At 39.0% G+C, this 12,678-nt stretch overlaps 1 protein-coding gene across 1 annotated transcript in view; it reads left to right on the top strand.

Annotated features, from left to right (window-relative positions):
- TRMT9B (tRNA methyltransferase 9B (putative)) overlaps positions 1-12,678 on the top strand; it is a 118,206-nt gene that overhangs the window by 77,400 nt on the left and 28,128 nt on the right. The window contains exon 3 of the mRNA XM_036381702.2: positions 5,034-5,179. Within this exon, the coding sequence (XP_036237595.1) occupies positions 5,154-5,179 (26 nt within the window). The 5' untranslated portion in view covers positions 5,034-5,153. The remainder of the gene's footprint in view (positions 1-5,033; positions 5,180-12,678) is intronic.

The following is a 12,678-nucleotide window of genomic DNA, read 5'->3' as shown; positions in this document are numbered from 1 at the left end:
TAAATTAAGACCTCTATATTGCAATTCTGCTCAAGATGGTGAACAGAAAGGTTAGATATCTATGTCAGAGCCATTAGGGACTTAAAAACATAGCAACAGGCAGACAAGGCTTAAACAGAAGACTTGGATCCGAAGAGTAATGGCATTTCTGAAAATGCAACCTTACACATTTGTAGTAGAAAGTGAATTTGAAGAAAGCAGCCTGAGGCTGTAGAACAAGAGGCTGTCCCCACAAAACCACCAAAGGGAGGGGAGCTATTATGAGAGCTATTGTCTCAGATCTTAAAAATAGGTATTTTTATTTGCAGCTACAACAGGTTGCTTCTCTGTTCAAACATTTTTCTGAAAGATGAGAAAACTCCCAATCTTTTGTTTCTTTCTTTCTGTCACTGATGCTTCATGCTTAGTGAATGTAGCTGTCTACAGTGAAATTACTCAGATATCTGTAGATTGCTTTGTAAGGAGTCACCTTTCTGACTAAACTCCTTTGAACACTAATGACCAAGGAATGTTGTATTTCAACATGTTTCTGTTCTTCTTTTCTTTTCTAGAATCACAGAATCACTAAGGTTGGAAAAGACCTCCATGACTGGGGCCATTAACCCAGCACTACTCTGTTTACGCTTAAACCATATCCCCAAGTGTTGTATCCACACATCTTCTGGCCATTTCCAGGGTTGGTGATTCCATCAGTTCCCTGGGCAGTCTGTTTGAATGCTTGACCACTCTTTCAGTGAGGAAATTTTTCCTAATATTCAATCTTAACCTCTGCTGGAACAACTTGAGGCCTTGTCTTTTCACTTGTTACCAGGGACAAGAGACCAGCCCTGACCTTGCTACAACCTCTCAAGTGGTTGTAGAGAGCGAAAAGGTTCCCCTTGAACCTCCTTTTCTCCAGGCTGCACACCCACAGCTTCCTCAGCCACTCACCATAAGATTTATGCTCCAGAGCCTTCCCCAGCTCCATTGCACTTCTCTGGATTTGCTCCAGCCCCTCAATGTCCTTCTTGCAGAGAGGGGCCCAGAAAAGAACACAGCACTCAAGGTGTGGCCTCACCAGTGCTGAGCACAGGGGGACAATCCCTGCCCTGGTCCTGCTGGCCACACTATTGCTGACACAGGCCAGGGTGCCACTGGCCTGCTTGGCCACCTGGGCACATCTGGCTCATGGTCAGCTGCCGTCACCAGCACTCCCAGGTCCTTTTCTGCTGGGCAGCTTTCAGCCAGTCAAGATGATCTGTTTTATTGCCTTCCCTGGTACCAAGGTCAGGCTGATGGGCCTCTAGTTCCCTGGCTCCTCCTGAACCATCTTGTAGATGGGTGTCCCATTTGCTAAATTCCAGAAAATGGGGCCTCTCAGTTGGCCAGGACTGCTGGTTAATTATGGAAGGTGGCCTGATGAGTACTTCCACCAGCTCCCTCAGCACCTTTGGGTGGATCCCATCTGTCCCCATGAGCTTGTGTGGGTCTAAGTGGTGTAGCAGGTTGTTGACCCATAATCCCTTTGGATTTTGGATTACAGGGATTTCATTGTGCTTCCTCTCCCTGTTTCTAGCTCCGGGGGCTGGGTACCCCAAGAGCACCTGGTTCTACTGAAGCAAAGAGGACATTATGTACATCAGCCATTTTCCCATCCTTTGTCACTATGCTTCCCTCTGCATCCAGTAAAGGCTGAAGAGTCTCCTTAGCCCTCCTTGTGTTTTTGATCCATAGAAACATTTTCTGTTGTATTTTTTGGCAGCAGACAAAGTTCTAGCTGAGCTTTGTCCCTTCTATTTTTTCCCCTTCATAACATCACAACATCCTTGAAAATCCTTCCAAGTTGCCTGCCCCTTCTTCCAAAGTGATACAAATGAATATTCCAACAAAAGAATAGACCAAATTTGCCACATCAACTATAATGCAAAGTCACTTCTTTAGGTCAGGCAGAAGTATCCTTATAGCCAAGGAAAACAACTTCCTCTGCCTAGCCTTTATGGATGTTATATTTTCTTTTTTGAGATGGTCCTTTCTAATGAGTATATATGTACCACTTCCCCTTCCTTTGCTGGTAAGCCTATGTAAATATTTCTTATAGAGCAGAGCCAGCTCTCCAGGATCTATAAAGAGGCATATTTCAAAAAGGCATATGTTAGCTGATCAAAGTTCTGAAAGGATTTTTGTTGATCTGACGGACAAATTGGTTGGAGATGGCCAAGAATGCCTTCATGTGTTACTGTAAATGATTTATGAACCCAAGGTTTTCATAGCATGTTAAAAATTCATATGAACATTAGATTTAAAATTTAATTATCTGAACTAGCTGAAGCACTTCTTCAGGCTTGTAATTGGACAGATATATAGCATTATACACAGCAGGGGAGACTTGGGACTTGTGTCCAGATCATGAGATGAATTATGTAGCCTACTCTCATTGATGAAGTCTAAATTTGTTACTTGAATAACTTGGTATCTCCCTTTAATCATACAAATACAGAATATGTCAATAATATATGTTTACTCTTTGCCTGATTTTGCTAAATTTCTTTAGACATATTTGGATTAGTAGACAGTAATAACTTACTTAACTAGGAAGCACTACTGAATGTGAGTGGTGATAGTAAAATCTGACCCTGCACCTGCTCTTTGCAGGAAAAAATATAAAACAGTTACCTTGCGCTTAATTTTCTTCTTTATTCAAATCACATTTGAATAAAGAAGAAAATCATCTCCTTTGAGGAAACAAGGGCAATCAGTGAAGCAGCACATCCCTGGCATGCACTGACCAATCTTTCTGGCAGCAGGAATCAGCCTGCTAGATGTAGCTTCCTTTATGAAGACATCGTATAGGCTACAGTGTTGATTAGAAGGGCCTCACTGTAGGTGAGAATCTTGTCCCTGTCTCTCCTTATCTTTCTATGTCCTAGTGGCAACCTTGGACTAGGAATGTACAGTCTGCTCCTTGGAAATCAGGGATCTCCTATCATGATAATGGTCACTAAGAGTGGAGAATGTTACATGAAGAACATGCCTGCTGCTGACTAACAAGTGGTTTGTGTTTCAGACCAACAATTTTTCTCTGATTGAGGCAAAGTCTTTCAAAACTTGCTACCTCTCCTCCTCAGAGGAGGATACAGATAACCATTTTTGAAATATATATATTTTTTTCCTTTAGAGCCATGAAGATTCTCAGTAGTAAAAGTAATAATAATAAACATGTGGGGCTTGGGGTATAACACAGAAAAAGGTTTCCTTTTCCCTGTGTACAGTCACTTCAGAAATACCTGCTGCCTGAACTGGGACCAGCCAGCCAGTTCTATTTGAGAAAGGCCTGTGCAGAACAGAGTGTAAAGTTTGCATCAACCTTGAGTGATTCTTTGATCTTAACAGGTGTATGTCCTGAATGCACACCAGCATGAGCTCTGAAAGGGTTTGTTTATATGATCTTCCTCCATCAGAGCATGAAATCTTCCTCCATCACCCTTCTCAAACTCCTGAATAAGGTCATCAATACTCATAGAAAGGTTTCAGAGTCTTGAGGATATGTTTAAAAGGTGTGACACAACCTAGCTTTCTGCCATAATGCAGGATTCAGCTCCTGCATCCTGGGGTAGTGGGCCTTTTGGGCTGAGGTGTTCACTAAACTGATCTCCAGGCTCAGATAAGAGGTTGAAATGTGAGAGCTGAGCTAGAGACACGGCAGAATCATGGGATTACTGACTGATCTAGATCTCTTATACTACTCATATGCTTGAAGAGTGATTCAGATGCTTAGATGATGAGTATGGGTTGAGAGTCTGTGTAGAACAGAAAAACACAGTTAAATGAACAAATGAAACACATGTACAAAGCAAAAACATTTCATTTGTAAAAATACCAAACAGAAACTAGGGAAAATATCATGTCTCTTGGAGAAGAGCACTGAAAATTTCTGATAAATGTTTGTTTCTATTATTAAAATATGATCTACAAATAGATAAAATATAAACCAAATTGTGGAGTAATACAAGTAAGACAAGAACTACTAATGCTGCAAAATAGTATTAAACTGCAACAAATTAGATGTTTCCAAAAATATTTTATGTTCATGTCTGTATAGTACCAAGGAAAGCCAGTCACATTTCCAGTTGGTCTGATTGTAAGTATTTATAAAAGCAGCACAAGAATCTCAAGGGGCACTTCACATTAGTAGCAAGTGGAAATTTGGGAACAGAGTGTGGTCTTGTGATTCTTACTCTGAATCAACCAAAACACTTTTTCTTTTTTCTAAAGTTAAGACTCATAAGTCCTAGCATCCCTATATTTTGCCATCTGATCTGGGTTCTGAACTCCAGTCTAAATAGGTCTCATATTGACTTAAGGAATATCTAGATATTCACTCAAATGAAGGCAGTAAGGCTCAGTTCAGTGGTCTAAGTCTAGATTTCAGTGCCATTTGTGATGACCGAAGGAATCCTGCGGGGCTTCCACACTTCTGCAGAAAAGCACAGGTTTTGTACAGTTCCTACATAGTATTTTTTGGTCTTGTGGGGATATTTCAGATGCACAGTCCCCTCTCTGTGGCCATCTAAACTGAGATATCTTCATCTGTGAGGAAGTACTTGTAACTTAGGTTATATAACTAAACATACTTTAAAACAGATGGTTCAGCAGCGTCCATTTGTCTGATTTAGTGGGAATTGTATATGTTGTCTAAGTGCAGATATGTGGTTAGCAAGCTCTAAAAATCTTTGCTGTAGATGCAGAACTAGAGCACAGCTATGTGACAAGTGTGATTGGCAGTGGCTAAACTGCTAGAAGCCCAACAGCTTGCTGTGTAACCATATCCAGAGAAGGTAAAGAAGTTCCCTGCTCCCTGTCCCTCTGAATGCAATAACATCCAGCATCCTGGCCCTTACCAGACATTTCCCTTCAGGTCTTCATTGCAATTCCTGTCAAAATACAGAGATGCCAACCTAAAGTCAACTCGTGCTCAAGAACATTTTGACAGCTTTTCTATTTGAAGATTTTGGGAGTACTGCATTTCAACCACATCTTTTTACTCCTTATGCCAGGTGCTTTTCCTGCCACTGGTTGTTCTCTTGAGGCCTAAATGCTCCAAGTAAGATCAATAGAGGAACATGTTCATTTCTCCCTGCTGACGACAACAGTATGCTTCCAAAGGAGAAATCTGAATGTTCTTGGAAAGTAAGCTCTATGGGTAAGTCTAAAATAACTAACCATTTCAAAGTCTGCTAAAGTTCTTTTGTGTGTTTTGGGTGTTCTAACTGGTATTAGGATCCTTCAGAGGCACAAGAAAAGTGAACCTACAGCTTTAGTGAACTAAAGAAGGTATATTTTCAAGATGCAAAGTGAAATTCAGAAAGACAGTTTATTATAAAAAGTGAAAAAAAGCTTTGTCAACAATTAAGTAAAAGCCTCTGTTAAAGACCTAGCTGGAAATTACAGGCAGCTCCCTTCAAAATGGAAATAGTTCCATAATAAAGAACCAGGATAGCAACTCAGTGCCCCTGTGAGTGCAGTGAATCCCCTGCTCAGCATGTGTCTTCTTGGGAAGTGAAGCTGAGGGAGCTAATGCCTGAAGCAAGGATGAGAAATTTCCAAGTGAGGTAGTGTTCTTTTGTGCCTGGAACTGCAATGGACTGCACCAGCAGTTCAGCAGCCTTGTCAGGATTTTCCTCAAGATTTTTCTCCTTTCTGGAGAAGGAAAAGGAAAGTTATTAAAAAGTTTTAGATATGAAAAGAGAGTAAGATTCCCATGACCTAATAGTTGACTTAATTTCTATCCAGAGCATAGCCTAGGGGTGCTTTCACAACCTGCAATTGCTGCACACCTGCATTCTGTGGCCTGGGGAGGGGGCATAGGGATTCAGAGATGGCCTTTGAGAAAGATCTTTGAGGTGTGGTCTCCAGAATGCCTCATCATTGTTCTTCAGCACCCACTTCCACTTCCACTTGCTTTCTGAATGTGAGTTTCCTCTTGCTCATAGGAGGGTGCAGAAAGATTCTGGAATGAAGTGGTTAAGGTAGAAATTTTTGGTGAGATTATGATAAACATGGATAGAGATTTACTCTAGAGATCCCATCCCCCTGTGTGGACACCCATAACTATAATAGGAGTTCTTCCCAGATCTTAAGAATCTCCTACTTATTATTGAATTAATTGTTATGAGGTTAAGAAAAAGGCACAGTTTTTGCTAAGTCTGTTCTTCTGGACTGAGAGGACTCTGCAACTCTTCATCACATGGTCTTTGCTTGGTTTTATTTTTAGTAATGTTCTCTTAATTTTTTGGTTTTGTGTGTTTTTTTCCAAATATCTTTTCATAAAACTAAATTAAAATAAAAGAGAAGAGAGAGAAAATCAGTTTGCAATGAGGCATAAGACTTCACTTTGTTACTGAAGCGTAAAAATGGGCAAAGGCAAAGGTCCTGGAATATAATAGATCTATGAGCCATCTCTAAGTGCTTCCAAAAGAATTCCTTTCCATCAATCTATTTTTAAATACAAAAGAATAGAAGAAACATTTTCAGCATTTCACTGGATTGAGTATGCAAGAGGAATACCATGGGAATAGTTTTGAAACACTGAGAACTCAAATTCAGACTCTTTGATGTTAACAGCTTTTCTTGCCAAGACAGAATATTTTTCTCTACTTAGGATAGAAATTCTCACTGTTACACATATGCAGCTAAAGTGAGAATTTTCCTAGTTCTGATGCAGGTTAGACAAGAAGGTCTTACTGGAGCACATCACCTGTGTTTTCTGCTTCTTAGTGATCAGAAGAATTAAATTAGCCTAATGTCCCTGCCACCTCCTCTTCCCTCCATGAAATGGGCTGGTGGACAAGAAACCAGAGCTCTGTGCTTTGGGTCAAGGTGAGCACTTTGGGCTATTTGGTCCTGAGAGGTATAGGATTGGGTCTGGATGGGAAGAATAGGAGCATCAGGCACTATGGAGAAAAGTCAGAGGACTCTACAGTCCCAGAAAAACAATTTCTGCTTGGAGCTTAGGGTGCCAGAGAGCTGACATATTCCCAGTAGCTCAGGTACCTCGTTCAGCAAAAGAATATTTAAAGTCCTCTTCTAAGCTCATCTTGCAGCTGAAGAAAAGATAAGAAAGGTGTGCATGGTCTTGCTGTGATGGATCTTGGTCTGCTGTCACTATGAGGAGACTGTGGACATGCCATCCTTCCATACTGCCCATGTGGCACTGCCTGTTAATGGTGTGTGACCCATTCCATGGGGGGACTGATGGGATGCTCAATTACTGTATTTCTTTCTGTCTGGTACAATAGAGAGTGGCTTTAGCAGCATTTGAAAACATTTGTTGATGGTCCTGTTTTTACAGTGTTTGTGTTTCTTGTTCAATACACCAAAATCACATGAGAACTGAATCACATTCACCCATTTCCAAAGTGTGTGACAATCTGCACAATATGAGAAATTAATAGCAGTTGTATCTTTCAAGCTCAGTAACTCAGGCATCAGAAAAGCCAACTTTTTTCATATTCTGACTAGATTTGTAATGCACCTGGTAAATGTCTACCCTTTCAGAAACACAATTTCACTTCTGCTGAAATAAGCATTAAGAATATTAATGCAGGTCAAGTAGTTTATTGTTTGTATGAGCAACACCATAAGTAACCCACAATGAATATAAAACGAATAACGAGTAGCTGTCATTGTATGATTTAAGATTCTTTATACAAAAGACAAGGCAGTAAGAAAATCAAAGAAAAAGGTTCCTGAAAAGACAAAGGAAAACAATATTACAGCTGAGTTCCTTTTTTCACTTTTGCTGTGACACTGGTGGGAGAGCAACTGTGAGGTGAGTGGAGCCTCGGAAAAAGGCTTGGAAAAGCTCTAAAATGTGTTGAGAACAAAGAAGCTCTGAATCTCTGCAAGAACACTTTTGAGCTTAAAGAGCAGAATCTGAAGGAAGAGTACTGCCTCCAATTTTCCACATCTCCTGGGACAGCTGGTCAAAATCCTGGTAAGGCCCTGTTGAGAGAGTGCACATTTGGCACCACACACAAATCCTTTCTCTGAACAATGTGCACCACACTGTTCTAGTCTGTTTTAAGCTGTTTCTAAATTGAATAACTAAAGCAGTCTGGGACAGGGTCAGTGTCTAGAAAGCTAAGGTGAACTCTGGTTTATTCATGGACTTAATTTGTGTTTTTGGACAAGTAATTTGATCTTCTGTGACACAATGATTGTTACTAACTCAATAGAGGAAGCAAAGTCTATGATTTCTGAAGTAGAAGCATTAGGAGCCTGTAGCTTCCTTGACCCAGGAATGGACAGGAATCTCTCTTGTGCCAGTACACCATTCACTTTCTGTTTTCCCTCTTTTAACTTTACTTATCTCTAAAGCTGAATTTCAGGACCTACTGGAGACAGTCAGTGAACTGAACTTTTATTATATGCTTCAATTGAGATCAAAATGTCAAAACATTATAGAAAATTAATCTTTATTTTTAGCCACAGAGAGGAAATGCATATACTTGAAAAGTCTGTCCTTGTGAAATGTCTGCAGCACTTTTGCAGAGGCAAGAAATGCAAGTACTAAGTGCTTTGTCTTGAAAAGACACTTCCATTGAATATTAATTAGTCCTTGTAAGGTAAATAAACCCAACCTTCCTTCTCTGCATGCCAAATAAGATCCTCATGACTTCAGGATGCTGGGAGGCAGCTCAGGGTCCAACAATATGCCACCTTAACCTCTATAGTTTGTGCCTGTCAGCAATCCTGAAACACTTGTGTTCCTCTATCTCCAGCTTACTTAAGTGCAAAATTATGTCATATTGTCCTGTTTTGCATTGTGATTTTATTAGAAAATACTTTGTCCCTTTGCTACCACAAAGACCCCAATGACTTCCTGCTGCTGAAAACTGACATTACAAAACAAGAAAGAGGAAGGTTTATATCAAAATTAAACCCAACAAATTAATTGTACCAGAACAAGGTGTTCCCAATCTGATTTATAAAGACAGCAGTCTGTGTTCATATTTCTTCCAAAATTTTGACTTAAATAAGCTAAAATATGTATGAAGTATGACTTACCAAGGTACAGATTTTACCCATCCCTACTGTCTCTTGGCAGCTTTTTTAGCTGATAAATTTGGTCCATCTATAGGTCTGGGATTTGGAGTTCTACTTCCTGAGAATAGTCTGTGGATCTACTTGGGCAAGATAGGAGACAGTACTGACACATTAAGGGACCCTGCAGTTTTACGTGCATTTCTATCATTGCATTTCAAATTATTTTTCAACTAATTTTTCTGCAATACCACTACAATTGTATCTCATTTTAGTCTCTGATAGTGAAACAAGAAAGAAATTTCCCTCTTTTGTGGTCACTTCTGCTTGCTTTACCTCTTGCAACAACTGTACTGAAATCACAAGGAAATAACAAAGGCTCTTTCTAGTGAGGTGAACATGAGTTGTCCTGCAAAGCTTGGTTGTACTTAAGTATTAAATAATAGTGCTTAGCACTTGTGCAACTTAATGCCTTATAATCTTCAAAGCACTTTACAAATCTTAACTAGTTAATCCCCACAGCAGCTCTGCATGGTAGGCTGTGAAGGTCACACATTAAAAATCTCCCATGATACAAGCTTGACTGCATAGTAAGCCTATGGGAAAAAATATCTGCACACTTATGTTCCTGAAGTCATGAGTGTTTAATTTTACTGGACTGTAATGGCTTACTTTCAGTATGTAAGTACAGACTTATTTTCAGGAAATTTGTTTTGCTTTCTTATCCCACTCAAAGTAAATCCATTATACCCTGCAGCATGTCTCAGCACACAAAATTATCAAAATTTTGAGGATATTTTTTTATTTTTAAAACTCCTGGAAGCAAATGAGAAGCAGAGGATATGAATTTTATTTAAAAAATCAAGTTTCTATTGCCAGTGATTGAAAAGACCATGGATGGGAAAGGGTCAGAAAGTCCCTGAAGACTGAAGCACTCAGGACAGTAACCACCATTTTTAGCAACTTCTTTTGAAAATTTGACTTTCGTGATATTGAGATTGCCAGGAAAACAAAATATGCTTATACTCAATTTCATTGGGAAACTTAAGCCTTTAGAGACCCTATTTCATTTGAGAAATAGCACGGTTTTTCTAGCTCGAATTTTCTTTGGATTTTTATGTTCCAGAAAAAAAATCAAATAGTTGCTGCTAAAGAATATTATTTATTTAGCCTTTTCAGGTCTAAAATATCCCACAAAGTGGAGCTGCTGCTTTTAGTTCACTGTAGTACTATCACAAACACCACTGCTTCCATCTGTTGTTAGTTCTGGTGGAAAACTTTTTAAAACAACATAAGAGTTTAACACTAATATTATAATTCTACGTGAAGACCAAGTTCACCAATCAAAGGTGTAAGTCATTAGCTCATGGCTACCTCTCAAGCATCTGCATAGAAAATAAGCATAGAAAATAAGCTTCTCAAAGGTGTTTATTTTTTGTACTACTTATTGTAGAGAGGAAACAAAGTCTTTGACTGACGAGGACTTCTTCCAATGGAAGCAGACATAAAGTAGAGTTTTTGTCACAAGTTTAAAAAAAGCCATGAGTTTTTCAGAACGTCTATTGAGACACTGCAGCCTTATTTACAAATACAGCATGATCCTTCCCCTCCAAGGCACCAGGCAACTTAATGCCTCCTTTTGCTTTCAAGTACAACTGTCTCTTTGTAAAGCTTGTAATTTGAGAGCCAATCCTTTGTAATAAGGAAGCTCTATGATATCATAAAGACTGACCTTGTTTCCTTATTTTCCTACTGGTTCAACCTGGAAACTTTTATTTCCTTGGGTATCCTTCTCTTTTTCCCCTTGCTTTGCTTTTATTCCTTTTATTCCTTTTTTTTCCCCTCACCTTTGAAGAAAATCACAAATAACCTTTGAAGGAATAATTAGCATTTGCTGTAACTCTATAGTAAAAACCTTTACCTGAATGACTGCAAAAGGTTATCTAAGGGTAAAGGTTTCAGACAGACCAGGGAGAGAACAATCTTCAGATGAAAGATGATAGGGATGAGCACAAAAGAGATGCTAGAAAGTAAAGGAATAAATGAATGGGAATGGAAGAGGCAACATAATTAGCCAGTCTTACATGCTTGCCACTACATAATTTCAGATGTTCCAAATAGAGCCTGGTATTCTGCAGACAAACTCATAATTAAGTACAGGGTTGCAATGCACAGGCACAAGAGGTCTGAATTAAGGTTTCATGACAGCCTTCTGGCTTTCTCAATGTTTGGTCACTTAATTTAATATCCTAAATCCTTTTTAATATAGAAAAAATTATTTTAATGAGGACTTTTAATTGTTTAGGGAGGAGAGGTTGCTACAGACTGCAGTTTATTATGTAATTGTAGATGCATAGTACTCCAAAGGAAAAGGTATTATTTTTTCATTCTGCCTAAATTTGTATGATGAGACCATGATGAGACCTTAATAAATGTGGGGGTTGGGTTAACCGTAATAAAACCTTAATAAAAATAAGGGTTTGGGGTTTTTTCCCCCTAAAGTGTGTTAAGCTACATGACTAACATCTATTTTAAATGCATCAGAAGCAGGAAGTCTGGAGAGACTCTATAGGACTGATACGTAATTGTAGTTTTAGGAACATCCAGGAAAGATTAGGTGGTAAGGGAAAAGGCTGTGTGAATTCCCCACAGTTTTATGAGTCTACAACAGAATCTTTTTCTTAGAAGGTTGATTTGAGGCAGTTCTTTCAAATGGAAGAGCTTTTAAAATAAGTAAAAATTTATATCAACAAATAACATAAAGTAGTATTCACATGAGTAATTTTACCTGAAGGAAGAATGAGGCATAGATGGCATCATCTTCCAAATAAGGTATCTGAAAGAGTCTGGGCATGGCAGACCCGGATTTGTCTGCACCAATTTAGCTGACTCTACATTACAGAATTAAATTAGCAGAATGTACATGAAGTATGGCATAATAGGGACAAGTCAACACAATGCTTGCAAAGGACATTCATGTCTTTCAAATTAGTCAAAGCTCTTTGAAGGTGTTAAGAAGATTAGTTGTTATCTAGCTGTTGAATTCCTTCATAATGGAGACCAAGAGTTTCATCATTACTCTATGCCTTTGGTACATTTAATAGAATATTAGGTTTATGTGTTTTCAGTATGCTCATTCTCATCTTGTCCTTATAATCTGCCCCTGAATCTTTTTGTCCAGGTAGGATTGTCAAAGTAAAGGGAATGCATGTTCTTGAGCAATTTTGTCAGTCCTGAAAATCCCATCAATACACAGTCATGTTCCTCATAATCCTGTCTTCAGGTACATTAAAACTGATTTCAGCAAAAGACTACTTGTAACAGGAAATGGTTCAATACATTCAGTACTTTGTGCAATGTTGTGCTGAGTTCCCTGCCTGTCATACTGGCTGGTATTGTTTCATTGCATTCTTCTTTATCTGGAATCTCTTATACATAATTTATAAATTCTTGGGACGTGAGTATCTCTTTAGCTCATGTTTATAGTGCTAATTGTATCGGGGTCCTGGCGCATGGCTGGGTTTTTTCATACTTGTGCAATAAACACCTGTAAGTATACGAAGTATAGAAACAATCTGCAATTTTTAGACTGCTTTTAATAGGAATGAGTGCGGGAGTAGGGGAAAAAATTATTCACTCTCAAGAGCCACGGGATGG

This window comes from Molothrus ater, chromosome 4 (genome assembly GCF_012460135.2).
Source record: "Molothrus ater isolate BHLD 08-10-18 breed brown headed cowbird chromosome 4, BPBGC_Mater_1.1, whole genome shotgun sequence".
NCBI classification, from domain to species: Eukaryota; Metazoa; Chordata; class Aves; order Passeriformes; family Icteridae; genus Molothrus; species Molothrus ater.
This window is presented reverse-complemented; position numbering and strand designations above follow the sequence as displayed.